The 24749-nt window shown below is 49.6% G+C and overlaps 1 protein-coding gene across 4 annotated transcripts in view; it reads left to right on the top strand.

The window, feature by feature from the left end:
• The window catches only part of SPRING1 (SREBF pathway regulator in golgi 1), a 270150-nt gene that overhangs the window by 197426 nt on the left and 47975 nt on the right, over nt 1–24749 (top strand). For 2 of the 4 annotated variants that reach the window (XR_009697369.1, XR_009697368.1), the window contains exon 5: nt 22261–22565. Coding sequence is in view for 1 of the 4 variants with exons in the window: in XM_061169842.1 (XP_061025825.1) it covers nt 22261–22286 (26 nt within the window). In the remaining 3 variants the exon portion in view is untranslated. Of the gene's footprint in view, nt 1–22260; nt 22566–24749 lie in introns of those variants that run through there. The other 2 variants (XM_061169845.1, XM_061169842.1) reach the window with 2 other exon arrangements.

Raw genomic sequence — 24749 nt, 5'->3', positions numbered from 1 at the left:
CTATAAAATAGGAGTCATTCTGTCTCCCTGTTAGTGTTCTTGGGGAGTTAAGCAAAATAACGCAGGTAAAGTGCCTGGTACCTACGTAAGCAGTCAGTAAGTTCCCATCCACAGATGTGTGTTACCCCCTGCATCTGGTACATAATGGGTTTGTACCAGATGGGGGCTTTGTAAATGTTTGTGGGTGATGGTGAGCATTGAGAGGAAAGGACACATTCTGGCATAAATTAAGGCATAAATTTTTAACCAAAACAACAACAACAGCAACATGTACCAGGCAAGGTGCTAATGCTCTCCATGCATCGTTATTTAATCCTCCCATCTTACCAAGAAACGTATGGCACATACAGTGCCCAGTAGAGGTCCTGCTATGTTATAGAAGTCAATAAAGGCAGCCCTGCGAAAAACCATCCTGGCCAAGATTCAATGGGGGTGTGCCCCTAACTTTATGCCCCCTTCATCCTTCAAAGTTATCTGACGGCCCCACAACCACCAAAGTTCCCTCCCTTTCCCCATCCCCAGTGTGCGCTAGCGAAGTGCACTTGTCACCGAGGTCTTCCAGGGGCCAGAGATCTGACCCAGGGCGCTGGGGGAAATGTATGGGAAAGGGGGGTGCAGGAAGAGCCGCTGAGAAATGGATGGGCGCTATTCCCATGGTGACTTGAAAATGTTTATGAGGCAGATGCTATGGGGTGGGGGGCAGGGAAGTTGAGACACGTGATCAAGGAGGCAGCACCAACCAACACAAACGGAGTAACAATTCCTTCTCTTCCTCTGGGGTTCTATAATTGCACAAAGTACTTTCCGGTGGAGGGCAAGGGAAGTACAACACTCTGGCCAAGCCTGGAGCTTGCCAGCCTTTGGGTTCCGAATTTGGAATGTGGGCGGGGCAACTTTTTAAAACAATCCCAGCTGCCTGCAAGGTTGGCGCCGGAGTCCTTCCTAGGAAACGTATTTTCACAGCAGCCTGCAGGAGTCAGAAACAGGCTGCCTCGGAGCCCATGAAGGTCAAATATAGGAAGTTCAGACCACGGCAGGCCAGCCAGCGGGAAGGCAGCGGCAGGGACGGCTGGGGCCAAGTGATGCCTTTTGCATCCTTCAGATGGCCACCTGTGAGTCAACTTGCTGATAATGGCCCAGCTATGATTCTCAACATTAATATTTACAGCCGTCAGTGTTTGCACACCTTGTACAAATGCCCCAAACAGCAGACCTTGTACTGTGCATGCAAAGGAAAATTATCACCTTGGATTTGAATAGCTCCTCTTCCCTGGGCAGCTCCTAGGATATGATTTAGTAAATTGTTCCGAGGACATAGAAAATACAGAAGGTAGAGCTGCTCCCTTACTACAGAATAATCCAGCTAAGAGTTCAGTCTCTGGAGAAACATAAGTGTGAGTTTGAATCCCCTCTCTGCTCACAGAGCTGCTGCTGGTCCATCCATCACCACTGTGGGAATTAGGAAAGGATGCCCATCCTTCAAAAGGACACCACTGAGTCCCCCACCCACCCCCTATTTGACCTTGACTAAGTCATTTATCCTCCCTGAGCCTCAGTCTCCTCATCTGTGAAATGGGGATAATAACATCAAGTCTGGCATATCTCCTAGTTGGAGGCCAGGAGATAATAGTTCATATCAGCTGAGTGCTTGCCCTCTGCCAGGCCTCTGGTCTCTGCTGTCTATATGCACTGTCTCATTTAGTCCTCACGACAGCCTTGAGTGTGAGCAACATTATCATCAAGAGTTCATGGATGGGGAGGGGAGGAGAGGAACTCCCCTTTTTGTGAAACGCTTAAGAAATCCATTTCTCTCAATACTGCAGTCCCTCGGGCTGGATTTACCCACCTTCCTCTTTGAATGTGGCTTCATCGTAGAGAGAGATTGCAATCATACCATCTTTTCTGAAGTCCAGTGATACAACCCAGTGAGCAGGTGTAAACTGGAATTTCCAATTAAGAGTCACCTTGACTCAATAGGGCCATCATGTAAATCAAGCCGTTTCTGTATGTGGATATGTTCAAAAGACACGTTCTGTCCCAGGGTTGCTTCGATGTGGATGGAAAAGACTTGGCTAGTTCGTATCCATAGATGGGTCCCCACCCCTGGGTGCAGCACCACTAGCCTGGCCAGGTTTCATACTTTGAGCTTCACCTGAAGTTCCCACTTTGATCCCTATTACTCTCACTCTCTTTTGACACACGAGGAAACTAAGGCTCAGAGAGGTGAAGTCAGTTGCCCAGGTCACACAGCAGAGTGGCAGAGCCAGAATTTGAACCCAGATTTCCTGCCTCCAGAGCCCATGGTTGTGACCACTTCACTGTACTGCCTTCATCTATACCAGGAAGGCCTTGGAATAGGTCAGGGGGATTTGGGGAAGGGGTTTGGGGGAGTATCTTTTTTTAATAGACTTCATTTTTTAGAACAGCTTTAGATTTTCAGAAAAATTATGAAGATAATACCAAGAGTTCCTGTATACCCTATACCCAGTTTCTCCTATAATTAATATCTTACATTAGTCTGGTGCATTTGTCACAATGAATGAACCAATATTAATACATTATTATTAACTAAAACCCATACTTCATTATTCAGATTTCCTTAGCTTTTCCCTAAGGTCCACTCTCTGTCCCAGGATCCCATCCGGGATACTACATTACATTTAGTCATTGTGTTTCCTTAGCCTCCTCTGGTCTGTGGCAGTTTCTCAGACTTTCCTTGTTTCTGATGACTGTGGCAGTTTTGAGGAGCACTGGTCAGGGATTTTGCTGGATGCCCGCCGCCCCCCCCATTAAAATTTGTCTGATGTTTTTCTCTTGATTAGACTGGAGTCATAGGTATTAGGGAGGAAGACCACAGAGGTAAAGTGCCATGCTTCTCACATCACATAAAGAGTACACACTATCAACTTGATTTACACTTGATGTTGACCTTGATCACCTGGCTGAGGTAGTGTATGTCAGGTTTCTCTCCTGTAAAGTTACTCTTTTTCCTCCTGGGGGTTATCTTTTTATCATTTACAATTCACATTCTTTCTAGCTAGGGAATCTTTCTTTGTTTCCACCATATGAAATCTTACTTATAATCACAGCTGACAAGACTCATGGTTGGGGGCTTCCCTGGTGGCACAGTGGTTGAGAATCCGCCTGCCAATGCAGGGGACACAGGTTCGCTCCCTGGTCCGGGAAGATCCCACATGCCACGGAGCAACTAAGCCTGTGCGCCACAACTACTGAGCCTGTGCGCCACAACTACTGAGCCTGCGTGCTGCAACTACTGAAGCCCACGCGCCTAGAGCCTGTGCTCCACAACCAGAGAAGCCACCGCAATGAGAAGCCCACGCACCACAACGAAGAGTAGCCCCCGCTCGCCGCAACTAGAGAAAGCCCGCGCACAGCAACGAAGACCCAACACAGCCAAAAATAAATAAATAAAATAAATAAATTTAAAAAAAAAAAAAAAAGACTCATGGTTGGGGCCGGCTGCATGGGCAGGCGACAGGTGCCATCCCACAGGGCACGCACTTGGGGATTGAGGCTGTGCTGTCACCATCTTGAAATTCTTAATACATTTATCTTTGGATTTCTTTCGTAAGTGGAAGTTGATGGGACAATGCAACATGCACAGAGGGCTTCAAGCCTTGACCTTGGAGTCTTGATCCTGCTGCCTTCCCATCTCCCCAGAATGGATTCTCTCTGCCTGCTCCCCAGCCCCACCCAGTGACTGCTGCCACCCTGTCCCTGGCAGGACTATGGGCAGTACAGGCAGAGTTGGGGTTGGGCGTGTGTGTCCTGTGGCATCTCAGAGCGGGGACAGAGTGGCAACCAACTGTACCCTAGACTGGCAGCGCCATGGTGCATTCAGCAGGCAACTCAGAGGGGGCAAGCCTATTGCACACCCCTGTTCAGGTGCTAAGCAGGGTCTGGCACGGAGACTGCAATACCCGTGGGGTCACCTGCCCACCAGGACTGGGGTGGCGGGCCTGTGGGAAGGGAAGATGTCCTGGTCAGTTTCCCCACCCTACCCAGGGAACAGCAAGTTAGGCCAGTGGCTGGTGGGAGGGGATCCAGCAGCCAGTGGGCCACGCATGCGTGCATGCCAAGTCATGGCAGGGCCCTGGGCACCCGGGTCTGCACTTGCCCCCAAGTATCTCCATGCCCGAGAGAGCACAACATTGAATATCTAATAAAAACACTCAGGTCAAGAGAGAAGGAAAAAGCTTTTTATATTTTAGTACTTTTAACAGCCCTGTTCCTCTCTTTTGAACAAGAGCCCCACATTTTCAGTTTGCGCTGGGCTCCACACATAGCCAGTCCTGCCCTCACTGTCCTTAGTGTCCCCACCCCACACTGTACCCCAAATCTTTCTGAGGAACCCCACCTCTCCATGGGATGGAGCCCTGCATGTGGCATTTTTGTGGGCCCAGCTGACTCTGACCTGAGGCCGGCCACGGACCTAGAGGGCACAGCCCTTCTGGGCCATGCAAGGCCCAATGTCACCAAGTAATGGATAACTGGAGGAACTGAGGCCCAGTGAGGAAGAATGACTTAACTTATTCTGCACACAGCATGAAAGCCAGGGATGGACTAGGGGTTTCTTTCAGCCCCACCCAGAGTTGGCTGACAGCTGTGGAACAGTTGGGAAGACCCTGAGATGGTAGAGAGATTGCTGTGCCAGGAGTTGGACAGAGCTGGGTTCTAGACTCAGCCAACTCAGCCAAGTGTGCTTTCCTCTCTGAGCCTTGATGTGCTCATCTGTAGAATGGGTGTAAAACATGAGGTGCCTAGGACTAAGCTTGATCAAGATAATGCATGTGGGTCTCTTAGGTGCGGGAAAGCGTGACTTGGATATGAGGTGTCGTCACCGTATACAGCCAAGTATAAGTGTTTGCTGCATCATTTTGCCCGTTTCTGCTTCACACTTGGATATATTTCAATGTGTCCCTGCCGCCTGTTTGAGGACGTGAATGCCCAGAGGGCCAAACCCGCCGTCTGTTTAAGTCCCTCCGGGCCCTGGGTGGAATAGACTGGCTTAATAAGAACCTTGAACAGGGAGGGAGGTGGAGGTGTTCCTGCTTCACCTGGAGCAGGCCCCTCTGTTTCAACTCCATAAACTGTGAAGGCGACAAAGCCCTTTCTGTATTTTGCGAGAGATACAGTTTGCACATGATCTCATTACCCCTGCATCCATGAACAGAGTTATGTCGGGCCTTTCTAACAAGTGGCAGTAAAACATTTTATAGACCCCTCGCTCCCCCTCCCTCTCCCGCACCGTGTAATTTGCTCTGTTTGGGGTTAGACTTGGTGTTTTCCCTTTTTCCTTTCTCTTTCTCCTTGCACTTTCTCTCATGTTAATTACATTAGTTGCCATGGAAACAGTGATGTCATTGGCACGGGAGCGCTCAATGACATCCAAAAGCACAGTTTATAGCATGGCTCGAAATTTATTCCATGGCTTGCAGCCTTGAGGGGGGTTATACCTCGATTATATTGCGGGCACCATCTGGGCCTGAGGGTGGGAAGTGGTAGGAAAGCAGCTGAGTTTGGGGTGCTTTCCAGAACCCCAGATACTGGGGGATGGTTACATTTGGACAGCGTGGAGGGCACCTTGGGTACCGTGAAGGGCTGTCTGTTGGTTTTTACCTACACTCACTGCCCAACAGCACCATGCCCCATGTTTGTTCCCGGTTTAGGATTTCAGAATCCTGCGTGGAGCGGTGCTTGAAAGCGCTTAACACAAGAGGCATGTGTGCACGTGCGCATGCGGGCATGTCTCTAGCGCGTCCAAACCATGCTGTTAGTATGAACGTGCGATCTGCGGCATGCTATGCACGGTAGTTCACGCACTGGGCTCGCACACACATGAGCACACTTGCCCATCTGTGGTTCATTTTGGAAGGTGCAGTTGCATCCACATCAGTGACTTTGGGGCCCTGCCCCCCCCAACCCGTCCTCCACGGCTCACTTCTCAGTGAGTTGCCTTTGCCCTTTGCCCAAGCTCTAGGGGTGGGGGGGCAGGGCTGTGCACGGAGACGGTGGGGCTGTGGCGGAAGTCGGAGCGCCCTGTGCATCTCTCGCGGGGAGGCGTGCAGCTGTGGGCCAGGTGAGCTCGCCCCCGCGCCCGGCCTGCCGTTGTTCTGTGGGGAGGCCTCGTGTCTTGATCTGACACTGAGCAGACAGACCTCAAGGTGAGAGCCACTCGGCAGTCCCCTCTTCCTCCCTGGGGACCCACGGATGTGTTTTCAGTTCCTGATCTAAGTATCCCCTTGAGTTTGCTGAGGGAGGGCAGGCAGCAAACAGCGTGCAGAGCTAAGGGGACCCCCAGGTGTCCCTCATCAATTTTGGAGCTCTTGGGTCTGAGATCATAAGCATGAAGGGCTCTCTAGCAAGGAGGACTTGGAAGAGCACTGTAGGAGGCACTGAAGCCCAGAGGGCACTGGTTTGGAAGTCAGGGGGTGTGACATAAAGGGACAGACAGTTCACTCCAAACAGCTTCAAGGAAATAGGCAAATTTTTAGCCCCGGAAGTGGGGAGTTCAAGGTGGAAACTTCAGGCATCACCTGCCCCAGGGCTTCAAATAGTGACATCCGGGCTCTCGCTCCATCTTTCAGTCCTGTCTCTCTCAGTCTGGATTCCCCTCCAGGTGCCATTAAGGCTGCAGGGACCCTCAGGTTTGCCTTTAAGTCTTCTTTGTTCCAAAAAATGTCATTGGACCAAGTTGAGTCATGTGCCCATCCATGAGCCAATTATTGTGGCTGGGGGGCGGGACTTCCCCTGATTGGGCAGGCCTGGTTCACGTGGCCACCTCTGGAGTCAGTAAGAGAGGGCGGCTGGACCGTGTGGAGCAAGATGGGGAGAGGAGAATTGGAGCTGGGCCGGCTCCTCTTTTTTCTGCCCCTATCATAGGCTTCCCACCCAAGGTACCTGAACTACTCTCGTCAGAACTTTCAGTGGTCGCCAAGCCCCAACCTCATCTGCCACCAGGACACGGAGATGAGTAAGCCATCGCCTCTGCCCCCACCCCCAGCTCCCAGCTTGCGGGGGAGGGGGGGCAGGGGTCCACTATGGGAACTGCTGAAAAAGAGATAAGAGCCTCCAATGGAGGAGCCCAAGGGTGCTCCAGGCCCTGAGGAAAGTCTTTAGAGAACCAATCAGATCAGAACCAGGTCCTGGGGGAAGAGGGGGAGAGTGCCAGGTGGAGAAAGGGGGCGAGGTCCGTGCAAGTAGAGGGAAGGGCAGGTGCAAAAGCACAGAGGCGTGAAAGGGCTTAGGGAAACTAAGACCCACATGCAGTAGCAATAATGATGATAACTACTGGCTTAGCCCTGGGCTAAGGAGCGTTGCTTTATCATGACCAACCTCACCAGCCCTATGAGATAGGTGCTGGGAAGTTAGTTCATACATATACAAAGCACTTAGCCCAGTTCCTGGCCACATAGACAGTCCCAGATAGATGTTTGCTATGGTAGTAATAGTAAATAGTAATAGTAATAATAATTGTAATAGGGAGCCGTGGATGATTTTAGCAAGGGAAAAGATGAGAGTGAGGAATTCGGGTAGAAGGAAAGGTGCAGAGATGGTTTAGAACTGTGAGTCTCAACCGGGGTGATTTATTTACCCCCACCCCAGGGGACATTTGGCCATGTCTGGTGACATTTTTGGTTGTCACAATTTGGGAGGAGGGGTGCTACTGGCATCTAGTGGGTAGAGGCCAGGGATGCCGTTAAATATCCTACAGTGCATAGGACAGCCCTCACCAAAGAATTATCCAGCCCACATGTCAATAGGTTTGAGGTGGAAAAACCTGAGTTTAGGAGAAATATGATGGGGGCTGTTGCAGCACACAGTATGGGTTGTCAGAAGGAGGCTCTGGGCAGGACAAGGGCCCTGGGGTGGCCAGTGACTGGAAGAGTCTCCCTGCTGCCTCCCATCCTCTCCCTCCCTCACCAAATGAGCATTAGAGAAGGGGCTGGCTGGGGGAGGTGTATGTCGCCAAAAGGCCTGCAGGCCCTGGCAGACTGCGGGCTACGCTCTCTCCAGTTGCACGTGCAGCTCCCAAGTCACAGGCCCAGCAAGTTCCTTGAGTGGGTGCAGATGTCCCGCATCCATGCGCCTCTTGCCACTTGGAGCCCCCTGCCAGAAACCTGGACCCCTCACCGCTCAGCTTGCAGATCACAAAGCCTGGGCAGCGGGCCTTCCCTTCAGTCCTCTGAGTCAGAAATGTTGATTTGTTATAGTAACATGAGCACAGGGGAAGGACAAGAGGAAAGTGAGCAAGAGAGAGAGACATCGACAGCAAGTCAAAAACAGTGAGGCTGGGGGACTTCCCTGGCGGAAGTGGCTAAGACTCCACACTTCCAATGCAGGGGGCGCAGGTTCGATCCCTGGTCGGGGAACTAAGACCCCACATGCCGCGTGGTGCGGTCAAAAAAACAAAAAAGCAAAACAGTGAGGCTGACCAAGAGAGACTGGGAGAGACAGACTCAGCAGGAGAAAGAACCCCCAAGAAAGAAAAACACAGACCGAGACTGAGAGATGGAGACCGAGATGGAAGGAGACATACTGAGAGTCGTGGGGGAAACAGAGAGAGAGGAAACCAGACTAAGAGAAGGTAGGACAGATTGAGGTTAGCAAAAAGAGAAACAGACCGAGAAAGAGCCAGAGAGAGAAGGATTAAGTGGAAGGGAAGATGGAGAAAGTGAGCAAGAGAAAGATTTCCTTGCAAACCCCGTGGTCCTGAGCCCAGTAACTCTCCAAAGCTCTGCCCTGTTTCAGCCATGAAACTGGGGAATTGGGGAAGTTTTCCCGTGGCAGGTCCGGGACGAGCAAGCATTGTTCACATTACTGCTGGTGTTCCCTGCTAACTGGACATTAGCCAACAGGAAATTCCTGGGACAAATCTTTCCACTCAGAGTCTTTTAAAACTTTATTTATTTATTTTAATTTTGGGGGGATTAAAAAAAAAGAGAGAGAAAGAAAAAAAACAGAAAAAAGAAAAAGAAATGAGCCACTCGGTATAAGAAAAATGTATCTAGCAACAGCCCCAGCCAGGCCAGGGGAGGCTCGGAATCCATTGTGTCCACTCCATCCTGTTCTTCCTCTGGAAGGATTTATGACCTCACACTCCCATGACATCACAGTGCGTTGCCATGGCCCTGCTTTATTATCATAAACAAAGGGCTGATCCTTGGGACACTGGCTGGCTGAGCAGGAGGGGGTGGGGAGGCTCTGTGTAATGTGTTTTCTTGGGAAGGCAGCTTGTTCGGAAGTCTGAAAAGCTGTGAAAATTGTTGCACACACAGTACCCTCCGTGCAGCCCTGTAGCCTCTGGACAAGTTTGGCGATTAAGTCAGCTCCCTGCAGGAGGACCCTCTGGCTCAGCGTGTTCTCACTGCCAAAGAGCAGCTTCCCAGGCTTCCCTCACTGCTCCAAACAAGGTTTTCATTCATTCACCCAAAAGGCATTGAGCGCCTACTATGTGCTAGGCACTGACAGAGCTGGGTTATTATAGATTGATGAAAAACCCAGATACGGGCCCTGCTGCCCCCTCCACCCCCCCTCCCAGAACCTGGAATACTCAACAAGTATGCAGATAAATCAACAGGAATGTGTAAAATTGTCTTAGGTTAAGTGTGCCGAAGGAAGCAAACAGGAAATGAGGATGAGAAGAATGGAGGGAGGAGGCTACTTAGACCAGCAATCTGGGAGGGCCTCTCTGAGGAGGTGACATTTTAGACAAGACCTGCAGGAGGAGAAAGAGTCAGCCATGAAGAGTGGGAACAGGTGGCAGGAAGTGGGCAGAGACAGCAGTTCCAGGGAGAGTGACTGTCAAGATTGAAGTTCCCATCAGGGGTCTCTTCCTACATATTTTACAGCATCCTGGACAGCTGACTCGGATGAGAGGGCTGGTAAAGAGGAGTCATTTCGTGAATCCAAGTTGAGTAAAGATTCTTTCTGGACCCTGCTGCAGCAGTGCCAGTAAACCCCCATTTCCAACTCAAAGAGAGGTTTGCAGAACTGTCAGACTGGCACTTGGTGAAAACAAATTAGCCAGGAGTAGAAACACCTGTAGGACCCCAAACCTGCTCTCCCTGGCTGAGTCAGGTGATGCTCTTAAGCCGCAGAAACGAGAGAAGGAGGGGCAGGGGAGGGAGGGCAGCAAGTGGGACAGATGTGGGCACTGCCTGCTGGTCAGGAGGCCAGATGAGCAACAGAGAGGTAAGCCATTCCCCCCTCCCAGGAGATGGACCCTGAGGGAGCTAGGACCCTAGACCTAGAACGGGATGAGGACTTCTAGATCATCAGTCCAATGATGGGGACAGATGGGGACATGAGGCCTGGAAAGGGGAAAGGCCTGGCCTGAGGTGGTACAGGAAGTTAGGGACAGAACTCTGCCCCTCACTTGTTTTGTAAACTTGGGGAGCTCACTTCATGTCTCTGAGCCCCCATCCCCATCGTAAAATGGGAAGAACGTACAGAAAGGGCTTTGCACAGCTGCAACATAGTTGCTGTTTTCTACCCCTACTTTTCCAAGAACACATTTATTAAGCCCTGCCAGGCACTGTGCTTTGGACTTCTCATACATTCAGCTCTTTTAATATTCAGGGAAGCCCTAAGAGGTAGACACGGCTGTCCCCATTATGCAGATAAGGAAACTGAGGCCAAGAGAGGTTCAGTAGCATCCAAGGTCCCGGGGCCAGATCCCACCCGTGACCTGACTGACTTCAGACGAAGCCCATGTTCTCGACCACGGAAGGGTGGCCTGTTCCGTGGTACATAGCTGTATGCAGGCAGGAGGTGGCGATGGCGACCAGAGAGGGCTGACCTTCTGACACAGAGCTAGGAAGGAGTGAAGGCTGCAGAGCTGTGAGAGCCGGCTTGCAGGCCAGCAAGAGCAATGGCGTGCCAGAGACCCACGGGACAGCAGAGAAGAAAGGATGTGGGAGAGGAAAGAGGACTCCATTCTTCATGCTGAGTGATATTACCAGAAGCATGAATCTAATTTTTATGTCCGATGCACATTTAGCCTTCTCCAGATCAGGGTAAGGAAATGTCAGTTCACACACTAGTAACTCAGCCGGGTCCAGCTAACCAGTTGAAAAAGCATCTATTTGGGAAATTAGGGGGTGGGTGGACCATTAGACTAGGTGTCAGGCACCTCGGCTTCTAGGGAAGTGTCACATTTAATGAATATCTACCCCTGGGCTAAGCACTTTACTGACCTTGCTTTATTTAATTCTCACCGCATCTTGCGATATTGTTTCCCGATTTATAAATGTAGGGACTGAGGCCCAGAAAGATTCCAGTCCTGGCTGTGTGCCCCAGGGTAGAGATATAATTTCTCTGGGCCTAAGTTTCCTGTTACAGAAAAGTGGAAGGATGGGTCTTAATCAGGGGTTGGTGAACTTTTTCTGTAAAAGGCGAGATAGTAAATATTTTAGGCTTTGCAGGACACATCATCTTTTTTCAACTGTTCAGTTCTGCCCTTGTGGCATAAAATCAGCCATAGACAATGTGGAAATGACAGATGAGCATGGCTGTGTTCCAATAAAACGCTATTTACAAAAACAGGTGACAACACGTTACACCCACTAGGATGACTATAATTGAAAAGTTGGTGAGGATGTGGAGAAATCAGAATCCTCATACACTGCTGGTGGGAATGTCAAATGGTATAGCACTTTGGGAAACATGGTACCTCAAGGGTCAAACAGAGTTATCACATGACTCAACAATCCAACTCCTAGGTATATACCCAAGAGAACTGAAAACATATGTTTACACAAAAACTTATACACTAATGTTCACAGCAGCAAAATAGGAAATAATAGTCATAATAGTCAAAAAGTGGAAACAACCCAAATGTCCATCAGCTGATGACTAGATAAACAAAATGTGGTCTGTCCATACAGTGGAATATTATTTGGTTATAAAAAGCAATGTAGTACATCTGATACATGCTACAACACAGATGAACCTTGAATTATGCTAAGTGAAAGAAGCCAGACACAAAATGCTCCTATTGTATGATTCCATTTATTCGAAGTGTCAGGAATGGGTAAATCCATAGAGACAGAAAGTAGATTAGTAGTTGCTTAGGACTGGAGTGGGGAGAATCAAGGGGCTGGGGGTGGGGGAGGGGGGATGCTGATGGCTAAAAGATATGGGGTTTCTTTTTGAAGGGATGAAAATATTCTAAAATTGACTGTGGTGATGGTTGCACCTATCTGTGACTGTACTAAAAGCCTTTGAATTGTACACTTTAAATGAGCGACGTTGATGGTGTGTGAATCATATCTCAGTAAAGCTGCTATTAAAAATTTCATTTACTGGGACTTCCCTGGTGGTCCAGTGGGTAAGACTCTGTGCTCCCAATGCAGGGGGCCAGGTTCGATCCCTGGTCAGGGAACTAGATCCCACATTCATGCTGCAACTAAGAGTTCGCATGCCGCAACTAAAGATCCCACGTGCTGCAACTAAGACCCACCCGGCGTAGCCCAAAAAAAAAAAAATTTCATTTACTGATAAAGCCAAAAAAAGAGGGGGCAAGAGGGAAATCTTGGGAGTGGATAGAAATGTTCCAAAAATTGATTGTGGTGCCAGTTGCATGACTGTATATATTCACAAAAATATATCAAACATTACATTTAAAATGGGTGAATTAATTTATGTAAATTATATCTCACTGAAGTCCTTAATGGAGGGGGGGAAGTAGGCAGCAAATTGGAATTGGCCCATAAGCCATGGTTTGCTGACCCCAATCTACATGATGATCATATCAGGACTCTTTAGATTTCAAGTAGGCAATAACCCAACTCAAGCTGATTTAAGCAAAATGAGGAATTTCTTGATGCACACAACTGAAAAGCCTAGAGGAGAGGTGCGCTTCAGGCACTGTTGGATCTAGGAGTACAAATGTCACCAGAACTCCATATTGCTTCCACTCTCAATTTCCATGAAATGGCTGCCAGCAGCTCCTGTCACATTTTCCCAGGTTCGAGTCCAGAAGAGGAGAGTGAGTAGCCTTTTCCAAAGGCTGTAACAAAAATCATTGTGTCCCATTGGTTCTGATTGGGCCACATGCCCATTTCTGATTCACTCCCTTTGTCCAGGAAATGCAGGGTTCTGATTGGCCAGTCCAGAGTCACATGATCCCTGAAGCCCAGGGACTGTGCATAGGAGTGGCAGGGGAGAGGTGGCTCCCTAGAGGAAAATTGGGGAGCTAGACCAGGGGGACCCAACAACAGAATTCAGGAAGTGTTTCTTATGCCAAATATTTTTGCTTAAGTAGTTCCAAAACACCAAAGGAGTTAAATAAACATTGTTAGTCATGTTCTATCAATGACAAATTGAAGCCCCCAGGAGTGAAGACAGCCTGCAGGTCACTGGCAAAGCAAACCACCCCCAGCCCCCAGCCCCAGCTACTTCACCTTTGCTCTCAGCATGAGGTTTAACTACCTGTGAGTCAAGACAGAAGGGGTCATTTATTCAACAGACGGTTATTACAACCAGCCACACACACCATGTCTGTAAAATTATCTGAGATCGGGAAATTGAAAGGCCTGGAAATTAAGGGGCAGACATAAAGGCTGTGCAGCAGAGCGCACAGGCTGGCTCTTGGGCTCTGGGGGCAGTGCCCCACTGCCCGGACGAGCCAAGCCTTTTTGCGGGTGGCAGCAGAGCCTTGAAAGGTCTCCTCCAACACCGCCAGCTGAGTCACTGTCTTCACCTCCCCAGAGGGGGAAACAGGGTCAGATCAAGAGGAAATCAGAAAGTCGGGGTCCTGGGTCCTAACCTCAGCTCTGATGCTAACCTGCTGTGTCACAAGAGGTAGCTTGTTTGTCTGGGCCTCAGTGTCCAATGAGAATGAGAGCCTTTTCACTCATCTTTCACTTCTGCCAGCCTTGATCTGACCCTGGCCCACTTCTGTACCTGCATCACCTCCCACGTCCCCCAATCTCCCACTCCATCCATCCTGGCTTCTCTGTTCCTTGCATATTGCTGCTTGTTCCCACCTCTGAGCATTTGCACTTGTTCGCTCTGCCTGGAAGACTCCTCCTCTCCCCTCATCTTCCCAAGACTAGCACTTCTGGATCACTGGGGGTCAGCTCAGGGAGGCCTTCCCTGGCCACCCACGCCCCCTCGAGCCCCAAGGTGAGACCCTCAGGTCTCTCTCCCTCACAATATCCAGTTTTTTCTTCTCAGTAATGGGGCCCAGCTCCAAGATGCTCAACACGGGTTTATTCATTGGACAGAAACAATTATAGGACAAGTAGGGACAATGTGCATCTCTGACCCAAACTCCAAGGAAGATGCAGTGCCACCGTCCAATCCCCAAAACTGGGGCCCAAGCATAGGATGGTGTCCAGTCTGTCCTGACTTTTCTTTCTTCTGCTTGTTTCTCGCAGCAGTTGTTGGTCCTGAAGCCAAGCATGCATGTCCTCCCTCCACTGCACCTTCCCACAGTGCTCTGCGCCAGCAGCCAGGGCAGCTGCCCCGTCCCCAGCCAGAGTGGGTACAGGCCCTAAACACCTCCCTTCAGTCAAGACCCGTCCACACGTCCTGAGAGCTCCATGCTCTGTGCCTTTGCAAAACAGACGCCCTCCTTCCCCTGCCCTTTCCTTGCCCATCTTCATCTTGACGCCCCCCTGCCGCAGGCCCGAGCCTCCTCTCGGCACCAAAGCACCATACTTGTGTTTCCTGTGGGCCCCTGCCTGGCTGCCTGTGTTCCGGCCAATCCTTTTGCCTCAACACCCTTCCCTATTCCCCTGACCAGCTCCTGCCGCCTCTCAGTGCCACCTCTTTCCAGAAGATTCCTTGAAACCCCCCCACCCTGCCCTAATAGGGTTGGGAGTCCCTTTTCTCTCCTGAGGCCTCTCCAGCCACCAAATTCTGCAGCAGCCCTCCCCGCACTGGAGGGAATTACCTGCCATCCTCTCCCCAGGTAGATGTGAGCATCTTGAGATCAGAAACGACATCACTTATCTTTGCTGTTACTGCACCTGAGTGCCTGGCACCCAGTAGGTGCTCAGGAGATGCTTTCTTGAATGACAGGTGTGTGCGTGCAAGTATGCGTATGCGAGTGCTCTGGAGGCAGGGGCTGTGTCCAGTGTGCCCAGTGCCTCAAAGAGCCTGGCCTATGGTGAGTCTCAGCAAATGTTCAGAGAATGAATGAATGAATGAATGATTCCTTCAAGGCCTGTGTGAAGTTACCTCCTCCACACAGAGTGACCAGCCGTCCCCATTGGCCCAGGATGTGGAACATCCAGTGCTTCACCCGGGCAAGTCCCAGGCAAACTTGGATGAGTTAGTCATCCTCCTCTACCTACGGCCTCTGTGACCCCCTGTCAGACCTGATCCCAGCCAGGCTGCACTAAATCCCAGGCACTTGCTACTGTTGTGTATTTTAATGGCTTTCTCATAATTTCACACATTTGTGGCAGTCTCCCAATATTACTAAAGGGCAGGGGCCATCTTTCTTTATGGCCCACTATAACCATTCAGGGCCAGACAGAAACAGGCTTGGAAAGATCTTCATCTTTCTCATCACCATTTACTAAGGCCTTGTCTAAGCTCTTCTTATACATTTTCTTCTTTAATTCTCCCAATGACCGCACGAAGTAGGGATTTTCTTTCTCGTTTTACAGATGAGGTTGTTTTCAAAGGCCAGAGTTGAAGGCAAGACCAAGGTAAGCTCACATACCTTGGAAGTCACAGGATAGGAGCCCAGGACTATCAGAGGTCATAGCTTTTGCTTTAAGAGCACCCAGAGGTAGCCCCTCTCCGGCACCCGGGTCCTCTGGGGTCTGGTGGTTCCCTTAGCCTCCCTTAGCCCCTGCATGCACAGCTGGATGAGAGTGCCCCCCACCCCGCCCCAGCCAACGGAGACAGATCCTTCAGCTGCCAGAGCAGGGACCTGTGTTTTGGAGAGGAGAGAATAAACATGATTCCCAGGTGGTGAGAAAACCAATCACTCTCCAGCTCTGGAGATCGGACAGGACCAGGTTTGAGGGCCGGGAACCCTCCCTTACCTGTAACAGTTGTGCCGTCATCCCGTCAGACCCAAGAGCAGGCAAAATGGTCCCCCAAGGCCAGGAGGTTGTATTAGTCTCCTGGGGCTGCTGTAACAAGTTACCAGGAACTCAGTGGTGTAAAACAACAGAAAGGATTCTCTCATGGTTCTGGAGGCCAGAAGTCCAAAATCAGGGTGTCAGCAGGCTTTGCTTCCATTTGGAGGCTTTAGGGGAGAGTCGCTTCCCTGCCTCTCTCTTAGCTTCTGGTGGCTCCAGGCAATCCTTGGCATTCCTTGGCTTGTGGTTGCATCACTCCGATCTCTGCCTCTGTCTTCCCATCACCTTTCTCTCTTTTTGTCTCTGCATCCTCTCCTCTTCTTATAAGACACCAGTCATCAGATTTAGGGCCCAACATAAACCCAGGATGATTTCATCTCCAGGTCTTTGACCATTTTTCCAACTAAGGTCACACTCTGAGGTTACCAATGGACATGAATTTGGGGGGACCCTATTCAACCCAGTACATACAGAGGTTCATTGCCTTGGGTCCTCCCAGTGTCTGCTGAAAACCTTACCTGCATTCCCGTGCCCTCCCTCCGCAGGACACCCGTGCAACAGCTGCCATCGGGGCAGCCACACACCCCCTCCCCCCAGCCCCATGGAACCTCCTGACATGCTCACCCCACCCTCCCAGCCTCCCTGGAAGTCGGAGGGCTCCACGACAGGCCCCACATGCTTGCAGGAGACGTGCGGGAAAGACCACAGTTGCAGAATCCCAGCATGAGAAGGAGAAGGAGAGTGCTGACTTAAAAATTGAAACTCTGACAGATGTGGCACTTTTTTAACTCTGCGATGGACCTGTTGGCACTTGTCAGATCCCAGCACGTTTGCTAATGTGCATTTTCATCAAAGGGCTGAGGCTGCTCCAGCTCCCATCGCCTGCCTCACCTCTTCACTTCCAATTCCTTTGCTGGGCTGGTCCTGCCTGTTCTCTTTCCTGATTACTAACCTCCCCTCCCCTTTCCCTCTCTCTCTCAATGTCTCTCCCCCTGGAGCCCCCTACCCCAGGCTTTTCTTCCTTCTGTCTTCTTTCCTCTCCGACTCTGGGTCCCCTCTCCTCCTCTTCGCTTGGTTCAGCAAGATAAACATTTGTGGAGCAGCTACAGTAAACCGGGGGCTGTGAGAGTGAAAGGATGGAAAGACAAACAAGACGGGTTGTACTCACCCCTTCCTGCCCTGCTCTATTCTCTGTGTCTCTTTCCCCATCCCTCCCCTCCTGGCTCTCAGCATCTTGTCTCTCTCTTCTGTTTTGCAGGCCAGTTGGACCAACTCTTCCCTGCTTTGTACCAGGCGCTCTACTAGGTGTTGTGGATGCAAACAGGACCAAGATGAGGTCTCTGCTGTCTCAGAATCTCCTGGTGTTTCTTTCTCTCTCTTCTTTTTTTCTTCCTCTGACATCCTTCCTCTCACTCCTCCCAAACCCTTACCACCATTGTCCATCGCCTTCGCCCAAGCCCAATCTCAGGCTTCAGCCTCCCTAACAAGAGAGGCAGGGTGCTAATTTCATGGCCCCCTCCACTGATGGGGCCAGGCCCAGCCGTGTTGCCCGACGGTGCTGGAGCCGCTGGCCCAGAACAGCTGATGCATGTGGACAGACGGGATCCAAAAGGCCCTTGCCCCTGCTGGCCTCCGCCCAGAACTGCTGATCAGCCAGATATGTCTGACTGCACAGGAGCAGTTCTGAGAGGCCTCAGCCCTGCGGGCAGTCAGGAAAGGCTGATGCGGGTGGACACATGATCAGGAGCAGAACAGAAAGTTCTCTGGCTGGCTCTGAGCTGGGCTGGCTGATTGGAATGGACGTGCGGGGTCACTGGTTGGCTGGACACCGCAGGGTGGGGGGCAGGGGGGATTGAAGGAGGATGATGCCCAGGTGCTGGAAACCATGGCTAAAAAGGAAATCAGGAGTGGAGAGTGACTGGGCTAGAGGTTTCAGGACCACCCTTGCCAGGGCTGCTTTCCTGAATATCCAGGAGGTCAAGAGGAAGGCAACTCCGGGTTCAAACCCTGGATCTGTTCACCGTGCTTAACCCCACCCCTCCCACCTCCCCAAAATCTGTTCTACCCAAGTGAGGATGTCAGGCATGGGGCTCCCCTTTCTCTTGCTATGATTGGTTCCCCAGTGGTTATGTGATCCAATGACAGCCAAGGAGACACGCGGGAAAGTCTGCTGGGGCTTCTGGGAAAACTCCTCCTCCCTCATAAGAAGGTGATGCTGGCCAATCATGGTGTCTGAATGTGACATTGCAAATCCTGCAGCCTGAGACGAAGTCAACCCTGAGGATGTCAAGTCTGAGATGGGAAGAAATGGTGACCTTGAGGATATCATGCAGCCACCAGCATCACGCCCAGCGTGTGCCCTTCCTCGGATTTCTTATTATGTGAAATAATGACTTTTAGTGTTTAAGGCCATTTGAGCCTAAGTGGTGTTGTCTGTAACTTGCAGCCTAAAGCATCCTAAATAACAGACGAGAATCATTAGCGATCATAATGCCTACACCCCAGGATTGCCGTGAGAATTCATGAAAGGATGCATTTAGCTCAGTTCATGGTACATAGGAAGCACTCATAAACACCACTGTAATTATTACTTACATATCAATACGTTATGAACAATACATTATTTGCAGTCAGTTGTACATGGGAGTCACTAGCGCTGTTTGCCAAATGTTTCTGGTTCTCGTCCCTTGCAAGCATAATGCAGTAGTACAGACCTCTGAGGTATTGTGGGTTTTGTTCCAGAGCACCACAATAAGGTGAATATTGAAATAAAGCGAGTCACATAAATTTTTTGGTTTCCCAGGTGCATATAAAAATTACATTTACACTATACTGTAGTCTATTAAGTGTGCAATGTGCATACCTTAACTAAAAAATACTTTACTGTTAAAAAATGCTAATCATCATCTGAGCCTTCAGTGAGTTGTAATCTTTTCCCTTTAGTCACATCAAAGATCACTGATCATAGATCACCATAATAGATATATAATAATAACAAAGTTTGAAATATAGCGAGAATTACCAAAATGTGACAGAGATAGGAAGTGAGTAAATGCTGTTGGAAAAATGGCGCCGATAGACTTGCTTGACACAGGGTTGCCACAAACCTTCCATTTGTTAAAAAATGCGGTATCTGCGACGCGCAATGAAGCAAGGCACGGCTGTTCTTGGTTCCTTCGCGGGTGGGAGAAACCATGTGACTATTCACACAAGCTGGCCCTCTTCCCACCACCTCCCAGTACCTGAGTGGTCCCTCATTTTGTCAGCGTTGCCCTGCGCCAGGTCCCTCAGGCCATCAGTGCTCTGGCAGAGCTGGCAAAACATCGCCTCCCTCAGTGACACTCAGGCAGAGGTGTCCGTGGCAAAGCTGGCTGGGCTCCAAGGGTCTAGGCTGTCTCTCAAGTCACACACAGCCGTTTCCCCCCATGGCACCCACATGGCACCTGGGGGCAGCTTGCCATGTTGAAATCATCACCAGGCCCCGTAGGACTGGTGTAGCTTGGAGCTGCTGTTTTTGTCTGTCTCTTTCTGTGTGATGAATTATTTCTGGGGGGACCCAAATTGTTCCTCCTGCACTCTGGCCTTTATAGGGCTTTCCAGTAATTCCAGAAGACATGGCTCTGTGTTTCAGCCCCAGTGGCAGACAGGAGCTTACCTCAGCCCCCATGAGAAATCAGTGATTATTTTAAAAATGAAAGAAAGAAAAGTGTTGGCAAGGGTATGGAGGTATTGGAGCCCTTGTGCATTACTTATGGGAATGAAAAATGGTACAGGTGCCATAGAAAGCAGCAAAAAGCTCAGTATAGAGTAACCCTATGACCCAGCAATCCTACTCCTAGGTATTGAGATATATATATACATACACCCAAGGGAACTGAAAACATGACCATACAAAAACTTGTCCACAAATGTTCATAGCATTATTTATAAAAGCCAAAAAGTAGAAACAACCCAATGTCTACCAATGGATAAACAAAATGTGGCATATCCAGACAATGGAATATTATTTGGCAATAAAAAGTAATAAAGCATTGATGCATGCTACCATGTGGATGAACCTTGAAAGCATGAGGCAATGTGAAAGAAGCCAGTCCCAAAAGGTCACGTGTGATATGATTCCGTTTATATGAAATGTCCAGAATAGGCAAATCCATAGGGACAGAAAGCAAATTAGTGGTTGCCAGGGGGTAAGTAAGTAACAGGTACAGGGTTTCCTTTTGAGGTGATGAAAATGTTTTGGAACTTGATAGAGATAATGGTTGCAGAAGATTGTGAATGTACTACACTACTGTATACAAAATAAACAATGAAGACTTACTGTATAGCACAGGGAACTATATTCAATGTCCTGTAATAACCTATAATGGAAAAGAATAGGAAAAAATATATATATGTATAACTGAATCACTTTGCTGTACATCTGAAACTAACTAAACTGTGTTAGTTTCAATTTAGAGAAAAAAAAGTTGTGCATGTACTAAAGGCCGCCAAACTGTACACTTTTAACATGGTTAATTTTATGTTATGTGAATTTCACCTCAATTTTTTAAATATCAGTTATTAGAAATGTGTGTAGAGGAGGGGAGGGCAGGCAGGCAGGGAGGGGAGAGGCATGACATCCGGTCCCAGAAATGCCCAAGCCCCCTCCTGCCTGGCCCCAAACCAAGTCTGACACAGTAGGTGCTGAACAAATGTCTGTTCCTCCCCTCCCCCTCCCCACTACCTGCTCCCTATATAAAAAGGAAAAAAATTCTTTTAACCACCGTCATTGCCGTACTTGAACATTTGGACTGAGTCCTGTCTGCCTTTAAGGAAGGTCTTGTTTACCTTTGTGCCCTGACCACAAGCCTGCCCTGAAATCTGCATTCCCTCCAGCATTGCTGGAGAAAACGCTGCCCAGCTCCAGCTCCAACCGGCATAATTACACATTATGCTGGGTCTCACTGCCACTGTTTACAGAGCCAGCATCATAATTAACTGTTTATTAGGGTCTTTCGGGCCCGGCTGGGATTCCCCAGTTGCAGTGAGCTACAATGTCTTCTGGCTGCACCTCCCTCCCCCTGCCATTCAGGAAAGACCTGGTTTTGGTGGCCGCTGGCCAGAGTCCCTGCACGCTTCAAGAAACGTTTCTTCCCTGACAGTTCCTGAGGTTCCCTGGGCTGGAAGCTCTTTTGGGGGTGTTGAGAGGAAGTAGGGGCGGGGACAACAGCTGTGACTCTGGCCACCTCTGTCCCTCTCAGCCAGAAGGGGAGCACCTGCTACCTGCCAGACATGGAGTAGGGTGGATGGAGAGATAAGGTACCTCACAGTCTAGGTGGGGGAGGAAGAAAGAGGAGGAGGTGGTCACCTCCTATAAGATTCTGAGCAAGACCAGCTACGGAATTTTCGGGGCCCAGTGCAAAATGAAGATGTGGGGCCCCTTGTTAAAGTTATTGAGAATTTCAAGACAGCGACAGAGCATTAACAAGCGTCACCCTTCTAAGTGCCAGGCCCTGTGGAACTGTGCAGGTGGTGCATCAGTGAAGCTGGCCCCGGCTCAGAGCATTAGTAACAGCAAGCGTGAATTGAGCACTTACTGTAAGCCCATGGCAGGAGACAGCAGGGGTTAGGAACACAGATCCCAGCTCTGTCTCTTCTCTCTGTGATCGTGGACAAATTTTGCAGTATCTCAGTGCCTCACCTTCCTCATCTCTGAAATGGGGGTGATACTAATAAAAAGTGTGGATCTGTGTCTGGCACGTAGTAACTGCTATACAAGCAGTCACTGCTATTATTTAGTTTGCAAGGATGGATTCAGCTGATATCCAGAAGAATCTAAAAGGTGGATACTATTACTGTGCCCGGTTCCAAGTGGGGAAACCGAGGCACATACAGGTTAGATAACTTAACCTCAGTCACTCAGAGGAGAGGCTCGTATTTGAACCCAGAAACGCTCTAGCACCTGGGCTTTGGTGGTGATGTTGGCATGGAAGAGGGGGAAGATCAGGGTGAAGGAGCAAGAGGGGAAGGCCTTGCGTCCCCTCTCGGGGGTCAGAGGGGCAGAGCACACCCCCTCAAGGACCCCACTATACCTGGCTCTGAGTCTGTGCTCTGTAAGCGTGGGTGGAATTGAAGCATTGATCCTCCTTTGTGCCAGGCACTGTCTTAACACTTCATTCACATCTCAGTGTGTGTTTGATCATTTCCCTTGCAGATGGGGGCCTTCACCCAGCGCTATGAGATGTCTCCCGGCCAGTGTCACCCAGCCAGGAAGGGGCGAGTCAGAGACTGCCCTCCCGGCTCTCTCGGATTCCAAACTCCTGGCTCTTTCCTGCTCAGCCAGCTCCCCTCCGGAAGGAAGCTCTGCCCAGAAACATGCCCGGTTGGCATTGCTCAGCCTGGGAGCCTCGGTTGGCCCGGATCCCAATGCCACCCACGCTGCCCTTCTTCTCAGCCATAAAGATCCTCTCCTCTCACCCCTGCCTGGCCCTGGCAGGTAAAACAGCGAGACCACCCCAGGTAGGGCTCTCAATAACGCTTCCTGACAGAGGGCGGTTGCTCTAGCCCCTCACCTCCATTATCCTCTACTTTGTGGCTCTGATTGGAATCCTCCAAATCCAGATGGGCAAGGAAGGCGGAGCTGTGACTCCATGACCGTGGGCTCCCGGGAGCTCCCAGGGAAAGCTTTCCCTAGCAGTCCCCTCAGAGCCTTTGGATTCTCGCTGGGAACAGTCCAAAACCCAGCCTTGCCTTCAGAGAACCCTGGGCGTGAGTGAGGGTGGAGGGGTGAGTTTAGCGGTAGCCCAGGCTGGCCAGTGGCTCCCCTGCGTGCCATGAGAGGGAGACAGGAAAGGGGCAGAAGTCAGCTCGGAATCAGGCATTTCCAGGGACAGTTCTGCCCCCAGAGGGGATCACTTTTTCCTCTTTGGGGGCAACCATGCGCCCACCACAATTTGCTTCTTTCTTTTTCTTTATTACTTTTTATTTGAATATAATTTTGGACTTACAAAAAAGTTGCAAGAGCAGTACAAAGAATTCCCGTATACCCTTCACCTGGATTCTCCAAATGTAAACGCTTTATCACATTTGCTTTATTCTTTTCTGTTTCTCTCTAGATAGATATATAGGAGAGAAAGATGTATTTTTTTTCAGAACCGTTTCACAGTAAGCTGCAGACAGAACACCTCTTTTACCTCTAAATACTTCAGCGTGTATTTCCTAAAAACAAATGACATTCTCTTACAATATGATATCTTACAATGCAATTACCAAAATCAGGTAATTAACACTGAGACAGCATTATAATCTAATCCACAAACTTTATTCAGATCTTGCCATTTGTCCCTACAATGTCCTTTATAACAAAAGGAAACTCTGGACCCCATATGGCATTCGGTTGCCATATCTCTCAGCCTCTTTCAATCTAGAAGAGTTCCTTAGTTTTTCTTTGTCTTTCAAGACATTGATGATTTTTAAGAGAAGTGGTCAGTTAGTTGTAGAATGCCCCTCAGTTTTGGTTTGTCAGATATTTCTTCATGATTACTTTCAGGTTATACACTTTCAACTGGATGATCACAGACATGTCCTGCATTCTTCTCAATGCCTCCTTAACAATTTGCCCCATTCTGGTGATGGGGTTAAATGTGATCACTGGGTTAAGGGATGCCTCTATATTTGAAAGCTAAAAACAAATAGAAAAGCTTGAATTCTAGTCATACCCTCTCTAACTCCCAGCTCAGAAGCCACAAAAACCCCCACCACCAATTTGTTTGCTTACTCAGAAAAAACTTAACGTATCAGTTATCTATTGCTGCATAAGAAACCATCCCACAACACAGTGGCTTAAAATAACAGCTATTTTATTGCTTATGATTCTGTGGATCAGGAATTCAGATGGGGCCCAGTTCTTCATCTTATGTGGCTGCACTCTGCTGGGACCTTGGCTGGGGCTAAAGGATCCAAGATGTCCTCCCTCATCTGTCTGGTAGTTGGAGTTGGCTGTCAGCTGTGGTGCTTGGTTTTCCTCCGTGTGGCCTTTCCAGCAGGATAGCTTGGGCTTCTTGACATGGTGAAAATAGAAGCTGCAAGGCCTCTGAGGGCTGAGGTCTAGAAGCTGACCAGCCTGACTTCTGCTGTGTTCTATTCTGAGGCCAGCCGTGATTCAATCAGAGGGGAGATAACCCTGCCTTTGGATGGGAGCAGGGGCAACGCTGACTGCAAAAGAGCATGTGAGATGGGATTTGTTTGCTCAGCCATCTTTGGAGATAGAGCACACCAAGGGTGCCTGCTTACTCACCCAGAATGTACAAGAGAGCTACAAATGAGGAACTGGGCAGTCAGCCTTGGCTATGCCTTTCCCAGGGGAATATCAGTCCCTACGCTTGGAATGTTTCGTTTTCACTCTCCTTTTCAATTCTGTGCAATTCCAAAAGCCTTTCTTGGGCATCTGTTATGTAGCGATATATATGGAGCACCTACTATGAATGCAGGGCTCAGCGCTGAGGATCGAGGCATGAAACTGAGTTAGTCCTTGATCTCTGGGAGCTCATCACCTAGAGATAAAACTGAACTATAAACAAACCTTTGCAGGTGGTTGTCAAGAATGTGGGTGTGTGGAGGGTGGACTCCAGAGGAAGGAGGGGCTAAGTGTGGCTGGGGGCACTGTGGAAGGGACATAGAAGAGACCATGCAAGAGCTGACTCG

This window comes from Eubalaena glacialis, chromosome 15 (assembly GCF_028564815.1).
Source record: "Eubalaena glacialis isolate mEubGla1 chromosome 15, mEubGla1.1.hap2.+ XY, whole genome shotgun sequence".
NCBI classification, from domain to species: domain Eukaryota; kingdom Metazoa; phylum Chordata; class Mammalia; order Artiodactyla; family Balaenidae; genus Eubalaena; species Eubalaena glacialis.
The sequence above is the reverse complement of the archived record's forward strand: the minus strand, read 5'-3'. Positions and strand labels throughout refer to the sequence as shown.